Source organism: Falco punctatus (genome assembly GCF_963210335.1).
Source record: "Falco punctatus genome assembly, chromosome: 5".
NCBI lineage: Eukaryota > Metazoa > Chordata > Aves > Falconiformes > Falconidae > Falco > Falco punctatus.
In genome coordinates this window covers 45,041,069-45,064,018 of record NC_137584.1, presented here as the reverse complement: position 1 = coordinate 45,064,018, position 22,950 = coordinate 45,041,069, and the positions used below count along the sequence as shown (strand labels likewise).

Genomic DNA, 22,950 nt, shown 5'->3' with positions numbered 1-22,950 from the left:
TGTCAAAACCTCCCTTCTGCTTCTCTCTGTTCCCTCACTCCTGCAGCAAACATGACAACTGGCACCAATTAGCAGTCTTTCAGCAGAGGGCACAGGAAAGGATTCATACTGGTTTCTCTTAATGCTGGTCCTCCAAGCTGGGCTGGAGCCGTACCAGTGGGGCTCTGAGGACGAAGCAGCCCTGTTTCAGATGAACTGAGAATTTCATCCCCCGAAAGTTATCAAGCGAGCTTCTATCTTTAAGAAGTATAAAAGGCACCTCAGTGTAAAGCAAGAATGTGATACCATTTTGAAGTCCTCTCTTTCCCTGGACTTTCTGATTCCTGAGGACAAACAGGCCCTTATCTAAAATCCAGAAAAGGATCCATTTGTAATCTGCACCTGCTTTACATCCCAACACTTGGCACAAGGCAATGAAAGCTTGTCTAGTGTTACTGTGCAGCCTTCATTCCAACAGAGATGAAACATAAATATTCAGAAATAAATTTAAAAAAAAATGACGAAGCCTTTTAGACTTTTGATACATCTGACTAGAAAGAAAAACAGTTTCAACTGCATTCCTACATTAGCAAATAAATGACACGTATACTTTGTTGTGAAACAAAGGGACCACAGTAGTGAGACTGAAAGCTACAAACTGCTCTAAAGTGGCACAGAACCAAGTCACCTACTGACTTGGCAAGGCCTTTGTTTGTTTCCTTCTTAAGAGCAAACAAACAAGACGTACAATTAATAGCACAGCAATAACATTGGGCTGCTTCTCTTCGGATACTGAGATGATGACCTGTCAACCCTTCGATCCTTTGTAGGTAATCTTTAGGGTTTAGTTTTGTAAGGGTATGAAATGCAAGTTTCCATTTCAAGCTACAGTAATTTAAAAGAGGAGGAGCCGGAAAAAAGAATCCTTAAATCAATCTTTAAAACGTGTTAAGGATCAACACCAGGGATGTTAGTCATAAACACATGATAGCTATACAAATTAAAAAAAAAAAAGGCCTTTTTTTTTTCCCCTGGAAAGGAAAACAACAACCACCAATGATATTTGCCCTTTAGATGTTATTTTACAGGTGGCTGTTCTTATTATGTGGGCAAAGCTGACTTGAAAGCAATGGAGTACTTAAACCCTTAGAACACTCCAGACATTCTGCCTTCATTTTTAGATTCTCTGATTGCCGATTCTACCTGGGTTTTTTTTTTTTTTTTCCTTCCTGAAATGTAGTCATTGGGCAAAGTCATTCCACAAAAACTTAGTGATGCATCCTCCCAAGTCCTCCTAGCTAGCAGCAGGTCTCTCTGCCTTTGAAGACAAAATGAGAAGGGAAAAAAAAAAAGAAAAAAAAAGAAAAAGCCATTATACTAGTGTCTTGGTATCTCTTAAATCCCCAACGTTACCAAAGAAATTTAGAGCAGATAAATAAAAAATTAGTCTTTTCTTAAATTCCCTCAATCTGCAATTCTCTTGCAATTTGCTTTCACAATTTTTGTGTACAAAATGTTTACAAAATGATAAAGTATGATCACAATGTTCCATTAAAAACAACCTAGTAACAATTTGGCCATGAGACTGAAAGAAACAGAAATCATTAGAAAAAAAAAAAAAAAAAAGAGAACAGAACAAGAAGAGCCATTGCCCAAGGAGTTTTAATTCAAACCAGGATCTTCACTTTCAGTGACTCATATTTTCAATTACTTTCTGAGGTTAGAAAGCAGTAGGCTACCTAACAGGACAATTTTAATACATGGAAAAATATCTTTGCTTCATGGCTTCTATAAAATGAGTAGGGTAGTTATAAGAATCATACAAATGGCGCTGAAAGTCAAGCCATTTGGCAAAGAAAGGGCTTGAAAATAGACTCATCTTTACGCATCTCAAAAGCTGGTCATTTTAGATTATAGAGATGTCATTTGGCAAAATAGTCTGGGTGAACACACACCCTCTCTCTAGACCTATCTGACACTTCACACTATTTGGTTTTCCTTCTTGTGTGGCAATTATAGCCCAAAGTCTTTCACCCCAGTTAAGTCTAGTTTCTTTCTTGTACACAAAAAAAGAAGCCAAGCTGACTTTTGTTCTAACATGAAGTTTTGTTTCTGTGGATAATCTACTCTTCCCTTGAAGGCAAGCAGTTTCACAGCTTCTGTTAAATGTAACCAGGATGAAAATTAGGAGCAAGGGCAAAATCTTGAGAGGTAACTACAAGAATGGAACACAAACCCTTCACTGAAGTTAATAGGAAATGATTCAAATTCTACCAAAACAGCACAGAGAGGCAACAGAGCTCTTGGCAAAAAGTGTAAAGATGGCTTAGGAAAATAATTTCAGAGAAAAGGTGCCAAGTCATTCCATTAGGGAGGAAATACTGAGTCATGTTTGGTCCTCAGAGGTATACACAGCTTTCAGTAACTTCAACACAAGAATAAACCGCTATCAGAAGATTTGAGAAATTCAGTATCCTGAGATTTAATCACAGTACATGAGAGTTTTGAGGCTTTTATGCTATAGGTACCTTAGCCAAAGGCTTTAAGAAGGGCAAGTTCAAGCTATAAATACTAATGAGGAAAAGATCAGGACATCTTTCAGCTGGCTAAACAATCGCTGCACAAGAGTCAGGATCTTTCCTTCTCTGTTCTTCAGAGTATAAGGCAACACCAGTCCCCTCTGCTCACATCTAACTAAAGATGGGCATATTTTTTTTAACACAAACAAGAAAATCTTTCTGCACCACAAAATATTTCAAACATCTCATAAAATGACATACCATTCCTCTTTTCATTCAGGGAGGAGAAGCTATCTGCTGCAGTTAGCAGGAAATTCCACTGACAATAAAATAAATAAATCAATCAATGGTCTCAATAGCCTATGATTCAATTATATGGGTTACAAAGAGCTTGGATTTGACAGCCGAATGTGTTCTTCCCTAAGATTTATCTGTGAACTTTCAATTAGAGAAATGAAGTGGAATAAACCACTCAGTGAAAATGAAGATATTTGGAAGGAAATATTAATTAGTTCAGTATGGCATGACAAAAAGATTGTCTGGTGCCCATAAAAACAACAGAAGTTACACAGCTCAGAAGTAAAAATGAGGGAGGAAAGCTGCCTTATTCCTTATGGGTCTGGCAAAAGCTGCAAACTCTCTGGGCTGAGAGTTAGCAAATCCAGAGATAGAACTTTGTTTGAAAGCAGTAGGCAGCTAGGGCTTAGCCAGACCCTCATCTAGAATGTATCAACAAGGGTTAGGAAGGCCTGAGAAACTCTGCTACTCAGTTACTGTGAATCAGCAAAGTAAAACAGTTCCCTCTAAACAATCTAAAAAACCTCTTGTGTGCATTTTGGAACACGGGCATTTTTGCCCTGGATCACTTGTGCTTCTAAATCTCAGTGACAAAGGGCCAGATTAAAAAACAGAAAAAAAGAAAAAAAGAGAGATTATACAATAAAACCATTAAAAGTCTATGACAACAGACCTTGAAGATTTAAAATCCATGTTAAAAGATTTTCTGCAGACAGAACATAGCACCACAAGGTCAAATGATACATTTGCTATTCAGGAAATCAGGTAAATCAGGATATTTCTGTACTGCAGTAAAAGGATTTAAATATTAAACGATATTGGAGAGCTATATCAGAATGACAGGTACTTACATTACAATTGGAAGACCCATCAAATGTTGAGTAAGAAGCATCAGGCCATTCTGTAGCATCTACAGTGCTTGACTGCCTGTGCTGGGCTTCATATTCCTTCAGCTGAAATTTGAAGAGACAGAACATTTTCCAGTGAGAAGCAGATATCAATCTTCATTAAAACAGCAAGAGTTAACATCCTTTCAGGATTTTCCCCCCTCCCGTATCATTGTGGAACTGGCAAAATCAGAACTTTTGCACTGCATGTCTCACATGTAATTTGTTCTAGAATCAGAAGTTTTAACGGTGAGTTTTGTTTTGTTTTGTTTTTTTTTCTTAAAAGGAAGTGATCTGTAAATACTGAATTTTGATGAACAGTCATTGGTAAAATATAAATTACATATCCCCATCTCAGAGGCAGAGTTTACAGTCGACAGACTAAATCACAACAGCCTGCCAATTTCCTTCATAAAGAAAATGATATCAGTAAAGACTAGGAACCATCTTTTATTATTTTAAAACAAACAAGCATCTGTCTTGTTTTCCAACAGAAGGCTTAAGATGCAAAGCTAGTCCTCCTAGAGTCAAACTGTTGAGGGGAATCACCAAGAACTGAGTTAGACCACTAGAGGGACTGGAGGGAAACAGTACCAGTACACATATGAACCATACAGACTAGGTACAACCCTCCTCCCACGAGATTTTTATCAGCAGAAAAGTAAAAGAATTCCTAATATTACCACAAGCAATGTTAAAATTTTGCATTTTTTTCGTTATATGATTCCCAGAAAAGCAGTGTTTTCTTCAGACAATAATTTTCTATTTTACAGTAATTATTTCAAGATGTAGCATGCCAGTACAGAAATCTGAGTGCCAGCTCATGATCCAAATCATATTTTCTGCACCTCTAATGAAGCCCATACAGATTACCCTGTGTTCCATCACAGTATTTTGCACAAGAGTACAAAATCAGAAGTGGTGTGGAAACTTCAGCACTGAGCTTTTGGCTCCTGAGCAATTAAAATCTTAGCTCTATTGCCGCACAAATACAATAGCTTACATTTATTTTTCTTGTGGTTTATTAACATTTAGATTTTGTAAAGAAACACTTGTGACAGCCACTGTACTTATGAAAAAAAACATCTTTTAATGTCAAATGCCAAGAACAGCTGAATATGTTTTCTTAAAGGCTATTAAAACAAAACATCACCCTTTTGGCCAAGAAAAAAGGAAAAAAAATGTAGCTTAAATGTTAGTATTTTTTAATGGTTTAATGGATGAAAATGGGAGTCTTCTTCAAGCAAACTGCCTTTCAGCCATTAGCAGCAGGAAAATAATAAGAAACTAATTAGCCAGGCTCAGCAAACCTTGAAGCATTCCTTTTAACACTTAAACAAACCTATGAACATACAAGGCAAATAAAGGCTAGTACAGGTGAGATTCCTCTCCCTTACTTTAGATAGCTGCAATGAAAATGTCTACACTTGAGATTAGCACCATTTATTGCCAATGAAGAGAAGCAAAAGCTTTTAGGACGCGATTAATTTACCATGCACTGGACGTGTACTTTTGGTTAAGCTAAATCTCACTTTTCCCCATAAACTAAGGAACTGCGGTCTAATTTATGCTACCTAGTGTGATGGGACAAACAGGCAGGCTTTCTCCCCCTTCTATGTGTTCTGAGCGAATGAAGACTCCAAACTGGTATATCCTAAAACATGTTTTCAAGGAAACTGGAGTATGTACATATCATACCCTAGCAAGTGCTTCCTCAATGGTGATCATCTTCTCTTTGACCATCATCATCAGCTGGATCCGCTCCTCATCACTCATCGTGATCTCACTGGCCACGTACCCTACATCCTCTCCTGCTGGAAAAAGCACAGAAATAACAAACACATGTAAGAAGAGGTCATGCACAGAGTGGGGTACACTGAAACTGGGTTCTACCCAGTGCTCTGAAATTCGGTTGCCATGTGGATCTGGCTGGCCAGAAACAGACTGTCCCCAGAGCAGACTCATAGTATGATTTTAAAGGACTGAATGATTTGGAAGTAACTGAACAAGAAAAGGAAGTAAATTAGGGCTAGAAAACTAAGTCTACTTTGACTCTGAAAGCAACAGAGCATGATAAGAAGAAATAAAAAGTGACTGTCATCAAAATTACAGTTATTGACCCTGAAAGACAAGAATCAAAACAGAAAGAGCTAACACCAGAGAAGTCCTGCACTCAGCCCTGAGAAATACCGTAGTCAGCTGCCAGAGCGGACAGGAAGCCTTTTCAGGAACAGCGTGCTGGGCCCTTGCAGCTCTCTGCTATGGCCTGGCCATGTCCCCCAGATCTATCCAGGCTATCTAATTGGTCACTGAGCTGGCACAAGGTGCTGGATGTATTGGGGCTTTCAACTCCAGGACCTGTCCTTTCGGTATGCGCTTGGCATGTCAGTGTGGACAGTTACAAATCGCCTTGAGAGCCGGTAAGGACCCACATGTCCATGTGAGAGTGTAAATGTGCCCCTTTTTGACCTCCTAAGTGGGCTCCTGTCATCTTTCAGAATCCAGCTGAACAGAGACATAATGACATGGAGAAGCATGTTTGCAACACAAGGATCTAACAGATACACGTGGGGAAACAGAAATTTTCTGTATGAAGGGAAATACTTAAAGCAATGCATAGCTGCATCTTTCAGAGAAGAACTAGAGAAAGACGACTGACAGTTTAAGTGGCATCAATCCTGAAGCAAACAGGTCAAAATAACCAAATACCCAAGAAAGAAGAAACATCCTTCCAATTAAAACAGATCAGCATTTCTTTCATCAAGTCAGGATGTGAAAAAAACCCCGTCTTGTTCATTTACAGATACTACTTACAAATACATATTAACTGCATAACTTTGTGCATGTGCTGTTGCTGACAGTCAGGACCGAAGGCACCCCAGCCTCACGTCTGCACTCCTGTGCTCTCACAAAATATGACTCACTTTTCTGAGCCTTGCCACAATGACCCAAACCTGTAACACTTCCAGATTCACAGACCCCCAACTGCCACACGGTTCCAAATGTATTTTACTCCTTTGTGATGCTGGCTCCTTCTATTTTATATGGTTAGGTTGTGTGTCCTTAAAAAAGGTTTACCTTTTGAAGTCTGCCTCATTAGACTTTTCTGGTTCTTTCGGAAATTCTGCCAAAAAAACTTATTTTTCTTTTTCCAGTCTGCTTTCCCTGAAAGAAAAGTGGGGAGGGAGGATGACGGGAAAGGGAAAAAGAATTTCAGAAAGAAACATTAGTTAGTGAATGCTAGAGAAGCTTTCAAGCATTAAGTTGTACTTTCTAAGTCAAAAACAAGAATAAAAAAAATCTCAATTTTTCTGTTTTTCTTGATTTATTCTGTACTAGAACTATGCTGACGTAGCTATTTCAGGGAAATGCACATTCTTTTATGATTGCCAATGCTATAGAGGACTGAGATAAGCCAGTAACTTACATATTCTGAATTATAAACAGAAAATACTTTACATTCATTTTGATATCTGTTCAGTTGTTAATGTCAAGTCTGGAAGTGGTTTTGAAGTATTTTGTTGGTTTATTCTCTTTAACTGAACCACAATTATGCAGCTTAAGCCTAGCTTAAGATAAGTAATTTTCTAGTATGCGTGTGCACATTTATACAGAAAAGAAATAGTTTACATATATATAAATGCACACACACATGCACACCCATACACACGCACATCCTGCTACTTGGCATGAGAAATTTTATGAGACTGTCAGCTACATCTGACTCTTGCTCTTGGTATGCCTGGACTGCACAAGGCTGGGTCTCCATGTCCATTAGTATCAGATCTACATATGGCTTGATGGCCCAGAATTAAATACTTTGGCTAAAAAAAGAAATGGGATCTGGCTCAAAGCAGGGCATATAACTCTGTTCTGTTGAATTAACCAAGGCACATGCTATAAAGTTTATGCCACCTGCAAGAGAACACACTGTGCCTGATCTGGTAGAAATGCTACTGATAAAGAGTTACTTCATCCCTCTGCTTTTGAAAAATTAAAAGGAACACAGTTTACACTCTGCCGCTGAGCTTCAGCATGTGACTACAGTATTTTGGATCTCACCCTAGAAGACCTAGAGCTGGGTTTACTGACTCTCAGAAACACATCTTAAGTTTTAACTGTATGGAAATGTCTCTACAAAAAACATTACACACACACCGCACCCACCCCCTCCCCAAACCTCTCAGTTTTTCTTTTCCTCTCCAATGAGCAAAACAAAATTTGTCCAGAATTGTATCAGCTCAACTATTGTTAGGACAGCAATATGAACTAATTATAGTAAGTTTAAAAGAAAAAAAGTGAAAGACAATGAAAAATACATATTTAAGATTGCAAAGTATTTCAGAAACAAAGGAAGACACTCTGGATGATGAACAAAATAACAGAAACCTCAGTTATTCACTGGTGGTGGCAATTTTCACAATACAAATGGATAGGCTAGTAGCAATCTAACATGCAGACATTTGAAATTCAATAGAAGTCAAAAGATGCGTATTTAACACATGACAGTCTCAGTGATCACTGAGGCACCCAACATCCAACTTAAAGCTGCTGAGACTCACCCTCCCCATACACACAAATGCTGCTGACTTCTGCCAGCATTGTGTTTACTCAGCTCTTCACATCCCAGAATAAGCAAAACTCAAAACCTGTTCATGAAATGAAATGAAATATACTGACCTACAGAGCCTTCTTCCGAACTGGATTTATGAATGGAGAGTCTAGGACAAAAAAGAGAAATTCACTTACTGATGCAGGCTTCTCACATTTCGTGGGAGCTGTCTGATTACAGTAAATTACAGTTTCCACACAATGTATCATGAGCTGTTTTCTCTTCCCTTTTCTTCCCAACACAGCAAGTTGGAAACAAAACCTGGACCCACTCGTCTGACCACAGTAACTGAGTTCCCCTCTTAAAGTTCCTCCTCTCCTTAAAAAAAGGAGAAAAATACATACTGACAGAAACCCATGGTTAAGGCAAAGCAGTCTAGGGATCCCTCAGAAAAACAATTTTTCACATACTTTCCTCCTTTCCATTTGTAAAACAGTAATTTGGCTGCCTTAGAAACTGCAGCACTGGGATGCTGTATTTATTTAGCTGTGTTAACTGTTTTCAGCCTATTTGTTTTTCATCTGAAAATGCTTTATAAATATGCACTCATTACATTTTCAGAAGCCACTGTGTGGATGAGAGGAGTAGACACAGAAAACCAAGGCGAAGAAAGCTTGTCCAGACCAGTGAAGTGTGACCACAGATGACTGGAGACTACAGCTTTCTCCTGAGTCCCTTCTGTGTGCTTTCCCAGCAGTGCATGCTCCCTTCCTCAAAAGCTAGCTGGAGAGACAGAACATGGACTTTACAAACAACCCACTAAAATAGTAAGTAAATCTTTTGTTCTCAGTCTTTATGTTCATTGAACCAGTTTTCCATAATGGATTCCAACTCAGTGCCAGCGGTTCATTGTGGGATCTCTGATGAGACAACATCACCCCGCTTCATTGCCTTTTTTTTCCTGTTGGTATAAATGGAGCTAATAGAAATTACCAAATCTTGGGCTATTCTTTGAAGCCTTTCTATGGGAATCGCTATGTAACCACGCTGTGCCAAGCCAGTGAAATGACTTCTGTCAGCTTCAATGGCTTTGCTGGAGGCTCCAAGTGCAAAGCATTGCTGCACAGTGTCTTTGCTGAGCGCTCGGCCCCACGACATGACAATGCCCTATTGTGCGGTGACTATACTGCAGCCATGCAGAATGGAAACATGCATACCCCCTGCGTACTGAGAAGACCTCAAGCCAAATCGTTCTTTGAATGAGGCCATATAACAATACATGTTAGCCATGCTCTTGTTGCTGTCCACAGTGTTTGCACAGGCTCCTTGCGTTTTCTTAGGTCCCCAGAAGAGGGCAATGAAGAGTTTTTGATCAATTCAGTAAAACCACTTAAAATTTTTAGTTCAAGCCAGGTCAGAGTTTAGAAGATCTAAGCAATTACTGGCCAACGTTTCGTAAGCATGAAAACCATGCTCATCCATTTGCAAAGACATCATTGAAGGGAAAATGAGACAGTATGAAGTTTCAGTTTGATTCAGAAATTCATCTAGACAAGGAGAGCTTGGCACAGCAGAGCTCTGAATTGTAACCTCCTTCAGCCTCAGACTGATTAAAAATTTAATCCAGTACAAACTAAAAACTAATTGAAGCAACCAAATTTCAGATTTGCATTGAGCAAGACAGAAGGAGACATTTAGTATTGTTTTCCCTGCTGACAAAGTTTACCCTTGAAAGGGAAAAGTTAATGCTATAGGTGATACACCACCAAACATTTAGCTTTTAAGAAGCGTGAATAACAAAATACAAACCACCCCATACTTTCTGGGTAAAAACTCCAGCAAAGCCACTGTCAAAATTTAAAGACTTTCAACAGGGCCAGGATTTCATCCAGACACTTAAAAACTTTACTTAAAAGTAAAGTTGTCAGCAAGTACTTTTCTAAATAAAGGTAAATCGGGTAAAAAGTATGTGGACTTGTACAGGGAGGCAACCAAATAAAAACAAAGCCATGTGCCCATTGGAACTGACAGAATGAATCCACTACACATTTTGCACCCGAGCATAAACGTCACCCATCAAGCAGTTATTCTATTTATCTTAAATGAATTGAGTATCTATGAAATGCACTAAATCACCACCCTTAGAAAATGAAATCTGTCAGAACTCTGCCTCACTAGTGAAATCAGCCTCGAAGCAGAGAGGCAGTCTCTTGTGCTCTTCAGCTCCAAATCCATTTTAATCCTTTTCTTCTCTTGGCGCAGTTGCTAACAACGATGCAAGTACATAGCAGGTGTAGTGGTAATGCTTGTGATGTGGACATCTGTTCACTGGGAATGAGCCTCAGGCCACCAACTCATCACATGGTGGCCTCCAAGGAAAGGGAAGAGCAGTAGGAGCAAACTTCTGATGTGCCTGAGCTAGGGGGTGTGATGAGAAGAGTAGGATCCACAGCAAGCAGACCACCTTCTCATTTATAACTGATTTAAGAACTATGCTGAGTTTCATCAGAGGATGCAAATTCCAATTATCATTTCATGCATTCCCTAAAAAGGAAATCTTCCATGCCTGAGCTGACCTTGAAAATGCTAACAGCTGGCCTGAAGAGATGGAAATGTCGACAAAACTAACACATAGAGCCTGATAAGGCACCTGCTTTTTAGTTCCACCAGACAACTCTTGATGCTTAAAAATCTTCAGTGAAATCAATCAAGCGTTTTACTTCCTAGATGTCTGGTGAAAAATTCCACGGTATCTCAGAGTCGATGCATGTTTGATTTGCCAATTACATTCTCTTACTTTGTTAAATCTGCAGCTCCTCTGTGAACGTGCACTGAAAGTGATTTGTGTTCTTCCATTCACAGACTGATAACTTGTACTGAAAGTTAACGATGCAGTGACACTTGGCAGAAGTTTCAGCACTGTGTGTCTGAAAGGGAGCCAAATGCCATTACTCCACCATGGAGGCCTTCATTTTTGTTGTGGTCTGATGTACAACTTCATTAGCAAGCTTTCACATGGAATGTACTCTGTCACAGCATATAGCAGAAATGTATGGGTATGTGTTCAAACAAGAAGGAAGAAAAAAAGATTTATGGCCAGAGGGAAGGAGTACTTTCTTATCAACCCATAATCTCTGGAAGTGGACTGCAGAATGGGTCAAAACTTTAATTCATTAATCTGACAAATTCAAAACCATCTCCACGCCAATACTTGGGGCCTCTTGGAACCAAAGTCCTGAAATAAACAAATAAGGGGAGGAAGCACAATAGGCAATCTAAAAATGGAGCTACTTTGGGGAGTAACCAAATATTACTCTCTTAGAAAGATGATGGGTTTCAGCAGGGTTTAGTAAACTACATCAGATCAGTCAGTGATCAGTAACAGAAAATTTAGTGGTAGCAGCAGCCAGAGTGGAAAACCTGCCCCAGGAACTAGCTGCTTAGAAAGACTGGCTTAACAGAAATGAGTTTACATTCAATGCTACAATGTGCAAGTACACAAAAAGGACTGACACAGAACACAGTCTTTCAAATGCTGGAGGTTTGCAAATGATAGTGTACCTGGGGATGCCAGCTGAGAAAGGATGACAGAGAAAAAAACCCAGCATGTTAATCCTAAAAGGCATAAGGATGGGAAATTCCGATGGCAGTACAAAGAAGGAAAACATATGGGAATAGCTGTACAACTGTCATTACTCATGCTCAAGAAAGATGAATTCAAACCAGAAGCTGTAAAGAGAGAAGCCATTAGAAAAGTCAGGGAATGGGACAGCTTATCTCCTGACAGAAACCTAGAGAAGTTTTGCCTGTTCAGTCTGTCAAAACTGAAAGATGCAAGAAGATTAATTTACTGCCTATTAATAAATCAGGAACAGGAACAAGTAGACATAAGCTGGAAAAAATCAGAAAAGAGGAGTTAACGTTTCCTAACTATTTGGACAAACTTCCAACAGTAGGTAGAGAAAGGGAGGGCAGCTTTAAAAACTAACTGCTTTTAAGGGGGTGCTTGAAAGACAGAGCCCAGACCTCTTTGACAACAAAGGTCTGGACATGAGGACTGCCTCTGGAGGGCACTTCTGGTTCTTCTTTTGCAGCCTGTGGGTTTTGTATGAACAATGGCAAAGCCAGGCATCCAAAACTGTCTTTGAATCTATCTTTCCATAAAAGCGCTGCAGTGGGGATGACTTTGCTATACGTAAGCAATCCCTCCCTTTTATAAGTTAACTCTTGAATCCTGGAGGTAGGCTCCAAAACTTGGAGCGCAGGGAAGAATCAATGCACAGATTTGTATCACAAGTCAACTGAGAATGTATTATATATATAAATATATATAAACCCCATCTTATTATTAAGATGGGTTTTAACTAGGCTGCATCGAGCTACTAGGCTACAGCTCTTCCTGTTAACACCGGACTGATTCTGATCTCGGACAGTAAAGCACCAGTGCTTATCTCACATACAGAGTGGTTGATTTTACAATAGACACAGTCATATGTGCCCCGAGACGTGAATGTGCTGGTACACTGCAGAACTGGGAAAGGAAACAAGTGACACCATGTGCTGCTTTCATGAATGCGCCTGTTGATTTTTGAAAGCTCATCATTCTCAAAACAGAACAAACATGGGAACTGAGAATGATGGGATTTCTGATGGGTTTTTGTTTCAGCACTAAGTATTTTAAATGCAGATGTGCTTTAACACATGGCCGCATCTCATTTATGGACCATAAAATCCACAGGTGCATAGACAGCACCATCTGATAATGAAACCACTACTGTTATGATCTTCAATAAACTGATAGTGGCCCTCTTATTCCTTTCCAATGACTATTTATAGCCCATTGAGGAAAATGCTTTGGATGGGACTTTCAATCTACAAATATTATGCACATTCATAGCAGTGAATAAACTGATGCAAAAGCCCATGCTGGCTCTGCTGCAAAGCCATTTGGTTATCTGCGTGCATTAGAAATGGCCCAGTCACTTAATTAGTATGAAAAACTGACAGACTTGTAACTGCTCCTGACTGAATACTAGATAATTTATCTAACCAGAGCTGGCACAGGGAAGAAAATGAGCCTTTAGTATTTTTATCAAATTTGCATGAACCTGAAGAGAAAGCAGGCCTGCAAGGTTCTGACCTTGCTGGCACCAGTGTGAGAAAGGGACCAAAAGCAAAGACGTTTCATTCAATTATCTTCTCATTAGGTTTCCATAGCAATGGCTCTTTAAGCAGGTCAAAACTTTCTCAGTGGAAACAAACACTGAGCTGCTTGTGGGCCATGTGTGTGTATGTGTGTTTTCTACCATTACCAGCACGGAAGCCACCACGTTTGGTCCCACGGGCTCGGTCTGGTGACTGGCAGCAGGCAGATGGGGCTACGTCACAAATTTAATAACTGGCCGGTTGGTCCCAACCAGGAGGCAGACAATTGCCAGCTAAAAACTCTTCGACAGCAAGAGCAGGGCCCAACGTACTGCACGCAATGCACCCCTGTTCCACATTCGTTGCTCACTATGTGCCATGTCGACTAGCTGCAACAAGTTGGACTTTCTCGTGAAAGGCACCCTTCATGCTTCCTCGTACAAAATTACCAGGCTTGAAATCTTCTCCCAGCTGCTCAAAGGCGCACTGGTTTCCCTCCTCACGTGTCCCAGGCGGTGTTTGGCTGGCCTCTCACTCCCATTGTGCGGGTTATTGTGGGAGTTTCCTGCCCTACTTCTCTTGAGGAGGCTGTTTAAAGGCAGCATGAATAATTTGGCTTTGACTAAATCAGGCCTCAAACAAGTGAAAACAGGGCCATACACATTCACTGATTCTTTTTGATTCCTGCAAGCATGGGGTATTAAAATACCCCTATCTTAAATGCAGACATCTCAAATACAGCAAGCTCGCTCTTCTTTTTCTCCCAATATTCCTTGCCATTTTTAAACTATGCAAAAGGAACAATTTATTCTGTTAGTAATTAAGCACAGCTTTTAGCATCCTTGGTTTGGGGGATTTGTTTGTTTTTGGCTTTGTTCTTCTCAGTTTCTGCCCTGTCTCTGCCTCACGTCCTCTGTCAGACCTGCACTCCTGTTTCTGTGCAGATGAGCTTACAAATACCTGCCAAAGTTAATTTGGGCACCGTGAGAAGTTGCCAGAATCAAACGTGATAGAATTTAAGCACCCCCCTCCATGACCTGGAGGGATAATTTAATAACCTCCTGCATTCAAAGTCTGACCTGCAGTTTGGATGCTGCAGGGGAAGAGGATTAGGAAATCTAGTGTTAAAAACTACTGGCACAGGCCAGTAGATTACTGTACTGAGCCTTGCATGAACCCTTTTGCAAAACCAAACCATTTTTAAAGAGACTGCTACTTTCACTGAAAATCACTGTGGAAGATGGGAACACTGAACTGCGGGCACTCTCCCAGCCTTAGGCTGATTTGGAGTTCAAGTTTATACTACAGGACAGCGACTGGCTTTACTATAGCACATCCATTGCAGAAAATCCTTAAAAACTGGTTCAGTCAATAGTCTCTCCTGCAGAGAGGATAGTGTGCAGATAGCAGCCACTTGTGTTGTGGCCTCACTGGTTGCCTGCTAACGACCTCAGTGAAAGCCATAATGCCTGAGCAGCCTATAACTCCTCCTCTGACATTCCCAACAGAGATCTGGCTAAACTGTAATGTGTGAGGAACTTGGTTGAAGATGTATGACATCCTGCACACACAGAGAGGACGACAAAGACATTCACTCTCGGGAGCAGCTGAAACACGAGTGTTGAGGACACAGCTGCCAAGAGGCACAGCAGCTCCCCCATGCCAGGGGAATGCAAAGCCCCTGAGCAATGCTGCCCTGTGCCGCCTACACCCCACATGTGCGCGCTTTTCTCCAGCACCTTCTGCTCAAAAAGTCTGTTTCTGCTCAACTCCCTGCTCTGGCAGAGTCTGGGATTTAGGAGTACAGGCTGAGGAGTACAGCAGGATGAATTGTGGCACTCAATATGAAGTATGACCATTTACTTGGTCAGGAGCATGCTTGAGCGGTACAGTTCAAGGAACAGCGGGTGATTCATGTAGGAGGTGACAATTCATAACACCCACAGCCACGTGAAGGTGGTGGGAATGCCTGTGAAACACCAGATACAGCCACAACTGTTACCTCACACGTTGTTTTTTGTCCTTCCTTTCTCTAGCAGCTGCAAAGAAAAAAAATTATATAGGAATGTCTGTACCTCATCCTATCTATATGAAGTGCTCTTGGGTCTATTGCCCACTTCCTTCTCTTTCCTGGCAGTTGTCTAATACACCACATTTGAAACTTGCCCAGAAGCTGCTGGAGCAAACTGACAGCAAACACATCTATTTCCCAAGAGGAAAAACACACAGCTTCCCCCCTGCAACATCCCCAGTTCTTCTAAAAACAGGATGAGAATCAGGATGCAGAAGCCTGAGTTCAGGGGACTGGATTTAACCTGGATTTCCTGGCAAACATGCAGAGCTCATCAGTCTGTCATGTAGACTTGAATGCTCAAAAATGGGAACAGGCTAAAAGCTGGATTACATTGTTTTAAATGCTCTGTTTACAATTATGAGAAACCCTGCTCAGTCCCTTGCCTGAGTAAACATCCTTGGGGTGTTGCCATCACTTCGAAATAATAAGGATTGTATATACAATACATCCCCAGATCAACATGGTATGGGGACAAAGATGCCATAGTAACTGCTAAGAACACATTTACTGCATATTTGTTACTTTGATGATTCTTCTGGCAAAACCAGAAGTCACTGTGTCCATACAGGAGCACCTGCTGTTCTGGGGAGATTTTTCTTTAAAATGAGTAGCATCACTGTCGTCACTTTGCTGAAGGCACGCTGAGAATCTGCAAAGTTACGCTAGCACCACAGCTGACAGCAAGAATGCAGTTTAAAAGATGGGAATCTTGGAAAGGGCAAGGAAAATGAAATTTATTATTAACAGAAGAAAGTTACAAGCATCTTCTTCCATGCTTTGTGTTATTTGCTGATTATACGACTCAGAAGCTTGACCAACCGTTTCAATTTACAGAAGGAACTCCAGTATGGCCAAAAAAACAAAGCAATTGTGAGGCAAAGTTTGAACAAACATGACTTTGTTTTATGCTGTTTATGGATAGCTTTTCAGGCCACATCAGTAGCCTTTGTTGTTATTTACATAAATCTCAGAGGCCTTTGCTAGAGTGAAGATTTTTCTCTCTTTGTCAGGATCAATCAAACCAAAACCATCTTTGGTAGGGCATTTATAATGGATAAAGCAGGTTCATATGTGCAGGTTTTTGTAGCTTCAACTAGTTAACAGGAACAGTGTTGTCAGTAGAGGAAGGCTGTATTGCCCCAAATGCTTTTTGGAGGGACAATGACTTCAAGTGACAAGCAACTCTGCCTCCAGGCTCACTTAACCCCTTTTGCCTCCCTTCAGGCACTGCCACTGCTCCTCTGTGTTACAGCACATCACCCACTTGACAGAGACTTGTTGAGCAACTTGCTGGACTGAGGGCACCAGCCTATTTCACACTGGCTTTGAACAGACTGGGCAGCAGGGTTAGTAAGATTCAAGGCAAGACTGAACATACACTGCTTGTCCACAGAAACAGGATTTTTTCCTACCACAGACCACCAAGGCTAATCTGTTTTCAGTGCAGTGTACAGTGGAGCTTGTCAGGCTCTCCCTTCAGCTGGGCACCACAGAAATGGAAAACCAAACCAGGTTAAAACAAACATAGCTTCTTCCAGACTCCCTCAAAGCCTCTTTATTTCTGGAATCCTTCAACTCTGGCAAATTAAACAACGATTCAGGTGTGTTATTTTAAAACTTTAGACCTCGGTAGCATTAAGTTGCAGGGTGTGCAGGCAGCAGCACTGGGCAAGGGAGCTACCAAGAGCGACCACGTTCCAGCTGACTGTTTGCTCCCTCCTCCCTATCCCAGCACAGGCTTTTCCACCGGACTGCTTTTATTTTCTGAACCAACGTGCTCAGAACACCAGACCAGGAACAACAAAAACTCACCTCACCCTAGGAAAATGTTTATATTTTCAATATGTAGAAATATAAACTTTCCTCGGGCAAGCTTTTACTTGAGCTTTAAAAGAGTACTCACAACAACAGAATTTTCAGCTCCTGAAAATCTGGATGGCTATTCCGGGACAAATTTTTTCTTTTGTCCCCCCAAATCTCTTTCTGGGTTTCTCAAACATGAGAAACCAATGCACATCTGCATCGAGTTTCAGGTTCGGCAAACTGGAGTCTTCTGACAACAAAAGAACTTTTGTAAAAGGTTTACCCCAGATCATTCACACATTATGAGGGGGCCACAAAAGCAGTGTCCCCAAAGGGACAAGCTTTCCTGTTTCTTAGCATGCCCACACAGCAAATTCACATGAAAGCCATAAACTAAACACTGAACTCCCAACAAACCCTCTCAAAGGCCAATATGCTATCCTTCCCTGAAAAATATCAAATTCAACATGTTAGTAGCAAGTACAGACATATCAGATGGACTTGAAGTGGTCATTTATTTTCCTGCAGGTCAATTTTATAAACTCTGACACCCTGGAAAATTCCAGTGATAATTCAGCCCTCCAAGCTAGAGGGATGAAACCAGCATTGAAGTGGCAGGCTGTCAACTAACAGCACAAGCTTATATAATTTCAGCTCTGAATAATTTGTATAGTATTGAGTAGGTATCATTTATCATTTTCAATACCTTGCCCAATTAGTGTGCATCACATTGCCTTGCTTCTTACTGCATAAATATTTGACACAACCTGCTCTGTGCCTGTCTCCTATGTCTGATCAAGTTAATCATCTACGCCCTTCAACTGACTGAAAAATCCTCAAACGGGGCACATTCTTGAAAGGTCCACAAAAATCACAGGTCCCTTCTATGTGAACTAAGATAATGAGGTTAATTTCCTTTCAGAGAGGTAAATGGGCACTTGAGAATAGTCACTCAGAAGATGTTTTGTACTATCTTCTCACTCAGTTATTTGTGGTACAACACCTACACAGAGACACAATTTAGGAAGCTGGCTAGAACTTGTAAGAGGAGTTTATTCCCAGCTGTGTGCGGTCCTCCTGAAAGGCCTTTATCTTATTATTTACCTGGGGTGAGATGATGATATTTACCCATGGGGAAAGTGCTTTGAGACTAAGAAAAAAGCATGATTACAGTATAACCTTGGAAGCTTACTTCCCAGGTTACGATCCCATCCACTTGGCACTTCTTGTTTCATTATAATGTTGGACAGGGAGGTATCCTTCAAAATACCTTTTCCCTGTTTCAATATCTGAAGCACCACTTTCAAACTCTAAGCCTTCCCGGCTTTCTCTGTTAACAGCATGTAACATGGGGGCAGTGATGGTATCCAAGGTAAAACTGACCTTATCTGTCTTAAGCTGTTTTGAAAAAGAGCATCTACCGCAAGCAAACCATCACTGCTTTCTCTCTGAGTGATGAAGACAGACAAGGCACCTCAAAAAGAGAATTTATCACTTTCCAAGATCTTTAGCATGAACCAGCTTCCAGACAAGCTCACAGGAAGCCCCTAAGCAGCTTGGTCCCTATTGTACACCTGATTTCTATACCGCCAGCACTGAGATGAGTCCCACATCCCGCATCCACCAGAGCTCCCTCTGGGACTGATGCTCCTACTGAACTAGCAAGAGCAAGAGAGGCAATTTCTTACAACCTTCCTATTACCATCCAGCATTGCATCGCTAGAAGATATTCAAATGCGAGACTGTTAAACCTTACAAAAGCGCATCACATCACAACTGGAATCCACATACTCCCTCTGAATCAGTCCAGCTGGCACTACCCCACAAAGAGCAGGCAACTGGAAATACAGTGTCAGTTGTCTTCATGCACTGCTGCACATTACCCTTAGCAGTAGGGATCCAAGATCTTAGGATCAAAGGAAGGAGGAGCAGAAAACAAGCACACACATTGCAGCAGGAGGTGACAGTAAACAGAAACCCTCTCAATCCTCACAGAGAGGTTTTTATTAAGGACTGCTAAAATTAAAGCTCCTTTTAACTTGGTTTTAAATACTTCATTCCCTTGGCACCTTCTTCAAAAGCACAGTTACAAACCCAGGAGTGCACAGGAAAAGGAAAGTGATTTAAGTAACTCTCCCTTCCCCTCGCCTATCTCTTTTTGGCTGCATTTAGGTCTAGTCACAGAAAGTTATTTTTTAAGCAGGTTTAATTTGTGGAGAGTGTGAAACCAGTGATGTTCCTAAAAAAATCACTACCAGTCATCTTGGTGTATGCATACCCTAAGCACTCACAGAGGGGAGAAAAGATAACCCTCACCTGTAAAACCCAAAATAATAAAAGGCCAAACGAGAACAAAAGAAGGAGCAGGTTCCAAAACAGGTTTCATTAATAGCAGCTGGATCTGAAACCTTGAAACACCAATACAATCTAAACTGAATTTACTTCGAGGAAAAAGAAAACATACAAATTCCCCCTCCCTCCTTTCTCACCTCCTGTGCCTTCACTTACTTTCTTTCAGTGTCGGGTGTTGATGTGGTGCTGCTTAGACCAAGTGACTCCTGCAAAAGAAGACACATAGCAGTGAGAGCAGACACGAGAGCAACCTTCACCCAGTATCAAATCAAAGAACAAACAAACATGAATGGATGATCAAAATCAAAGTACTTACCTCAATCTGGGATCGCAGCTGTAGAGATGCGGGGCTGGCATCAGGTTTCTCCTAAAACAGAACAAATGTCAGGTCAATGAACTCTCCAAACACTAGGAAGAATAGAACTTAAGGGGAGAAAAAGGGAAGAAAAACAGAATGTAGGACTACATCAAAACCATTCAAATGGGAAACACTAACCTCACCAGAAGGAACCACTTTCAGGATAAATTCTGAAATACTCCAGTAAAACAGTTAATTCTATCCTTATCACTGGAGAATATAAACAGAGGTAAAAATGCCAGACAGAAGTGATTCAAAACGAAATAGAAAGAGGAACGTTTTATTTTCACTAGATCATCACACAATTTGTTAGTTCAGTTCAAGTGCCATTTCCCAAAATTTACCTTCAAGAAGAATATACGGGGAAATCTGGCATTAAAAGAGCATTGTTTGAGCTAAAAATACTGAGAGGATTCAGATACATTTCAGCAAGGCCAGTTTCTTGCACAGAAATTTGTCAACAGACCAGAGTTCAATGCCTTCCTTCAAACATCTAGGACATAACCACCTACCCCAGGACTTGGTCATTCAGGCTCTCTTTACAGTCAATGGAGAAAGACAGAACTCTTAAGGAACAACTCGTTTGACAGGTTTCAGCTGCCTCAAGTTAGATGAGGCAAGTCCCACTGGTGATATCTAATTTAAGATTGCAAGCCAGCTGCCTAAAAGGCATGTACTATTAACGAGCCTAGCTGAAGCAGTGGGAAAACTCCAATTAGAACTGAGGAAGAAATTATAGTTGTCAGTACTGAGAACTACACTTTGCTGTGTGATCTGCATGTGAAACCATGGGGGAACCTATTTATGGTTAGTTTATTCTCAGCCAGCCCTACCCCTGGTGAAGTTATTGCAAAGTAAGCACTGTAAGCCAAAGGCCATCATAGCCGAGTAAGCAACCACAGTAGTATACATGCTCCAAAAAAATTAAAAAAGGATGTGGATTTATTTCTCAACACTGGAGGTCTTTTTGTTCATGCATTCCTCAGTCTACATGTAAATCTCTTACATCTATGAAACTGTACTTCCTATGCCCTTTTTTTACAGGAAGGATGACAAAATGTTCTTAAGATTTACTACAAAAAAAGAAAAGCAGACACAATTTTCTGGAAATGCAGCCTTTTAATACTAAATAGGAAATTACTACTGACTGCCACAAAGTGGTGTTGGATTAACCTGCTCAGAAAGTTTGCAAGATGTAGACAGAAGCCTACTCTGCCATCACACGGCTGAGCCAGCTCGCACGGCTGGCCACGGCAGCCAGGAGGGCGCAGGACAGCTCACTGCCATGTGCTTGCTAGTGAACATGGCTGACACAGGGTCACTGCCCTGCTGGGGGGCTTTCACAGAATCAGAAAGTGGTCAGGGTTGGAAGGGACCTCTGGAGATCATCCAGTCCAATTCCCTACTAAGGCAGGTTCTCCTACAGCAGGTTGCACAGGATCATGTTCAGGCAGGTTTGGAATGTCTTCACAGAAGGAGACTCCACAGCCTCGCTGGGCAGCCTGTGCCAGTGATCTCTCACCCTCAAATTAAAGAAGTTTTTCCGCAGATTCAGATGGAAATTCCTGTGTTCCAGTTTGTGCTCATTGCCCTTTGTCCTGTTTCTGGGCACCACAGAAAAGAGCCTGGCCCCAGCCTCTTGACATCCACCCTTCAGAGATCTGTACGCATCGATAAGATCCCTCTCAGCCTTCTCTTCTCCAGGCTGAACAGGCCCAGCTCTCTCAGCCTTTCCTCACAAGGGAGATGCTCCAGCCCCCTCACCACCTCTGGACCCTCTGCTGGACCCTCTCCAGTAGCTCCCTGTCTCTCTTGAAGTGGGCAGCCCAGCACCGGACACAGCACTCCAGATGGGGCCTCCCCGGGGCAGAGCAGAGGGGGAGGATCACCTCCCTCGGCCTGCTGGCCATGCTGCTCCTCACGCCCCCCAGGATCCCACTGGCCTTGGCCACCAGGGCACAGTGCTGGCTCGTGGGCAACTTGCTGTCCACCAGGGCTCCCAGGTCCTTCTGCACAGAGCTGCCCTCCAGCAGGTCAGCCCCAGCCTGTACTGGTGCAGGGGGCTGTTCCTCCCCAGCTGCAGGACCCCACACTTGGCCTTTGTTGAACTTCATTAGGCTCCTCTCCACCCAGCTCTCTAACTTCTCTTTTGCCTATCCATACATGGTCTGCATGTCTGCTTTTGCTGATTTTATAGCACAAAAAGGGAAATTAAGTCCTTGAGTGGAACTCACCATGAAAAGGCAACCACGTTCACTTACTGACAGATCCAACAGGACTCTTCTAGTCAAGTAGAAGCTGGACCAAACCCAGGGAAATTCCACAGACATTCACAGATCAGGAAAGCAAAAATAGCTATTGGCACAAGACATCCCTTTTTCTACCCATTAGCTCTGTCAAAATGGAATCTGATTAGGTTTTGCATCTGGAAAAGACTGTAGGCATACCGCTGCAAATCCTCCTTGGGCACTCTCCCACTTCTGCCTAGCAGTCCACAAGGAGGGAAGGAAAGACAAGCCCCATGGTCCAAACACTTCCCATTCATGAGCGCCTTGTTTGGCCACACACCGCTGCACAGATCAAAAAACAAAAGAGCATTTTATCAGCTATCCCATCTTAAAAGTTTCAGTATACCAGTCAGGAGAATCCACTTCGTCCCCAACATGCTTTTAGATCCCAACTTCCTGATGATTTATCTATTGCCTTAAAAAGCTGCTTATTGTAAGTGTTCGTTTGTTGGTGTTTTTTTAATACATTAGTTTTTGTAAACTATCATTTAAAAGATGCTATCTGGGTTCCCAAGGCTTTACAGAAGACTTTTGCTTGAGCATGTGAAGTTGTAGCCTGAAATTGCAATTAAATAGAAAGTCACTACTTTCAGGTTAAAACTATTCAGCTGAATAGTCATCTGCATCCCATGCAACAAAATCCTAAAAAAGCTGACTGAATATGCTTTCTTTTTTCTCACTGACTGTCAAGCCCAC

The 22,950-nt window shown here is 41.5% G+C and overlaps 1 protein-coding gene across 7 annotated transcripts in view; it reads right to left on the bottom strand.

The window, feature by feature from the left end:
• The window catches only part of SASH1 (SAM and SH3 domain containing 1), a 568,418-nt gene that overhangs the window by 43,710 nt on the left and 501,758 nt on the right, over nt 1-22,950 (bottom strand). For 3 of the 7 annotated variants that reach the window (XM_080388231.1, XM_080388233.1, XM_080388227.1), the window contains exons 3-8: nt 19,925-19,975; nt 19,765-19,814; nt 8,363-8,403; nt 6,761-6,847; nt 5,381-5,496; nt 3,647-3,748 (exon numbers count right to left, since the gene is read on the bottom strand). In XM_080388231.1, the coding sequence (XP_080244357.1) occupies nt 3,647-3,748; nt 5,381-5,496; nt 6,761-6,847; nt 8,363-8,403; nt 19,765-19,814; nt 19,925-19,975 (447 nt within the window). The remainder of the gene's footprint in view (nt 1-3,646; nt 3,749-5,380; nt 5,497-6,760; nt 6,848-8,362; nt 8,404-19,764; nt 19,815-19,924; nt 19,976-22,950) is intronic. The other 4 variants (XM_080388232.1, XM_080388228.1, XM_080388229.1 and 1 more) reach the window with 3 other exon arrangements.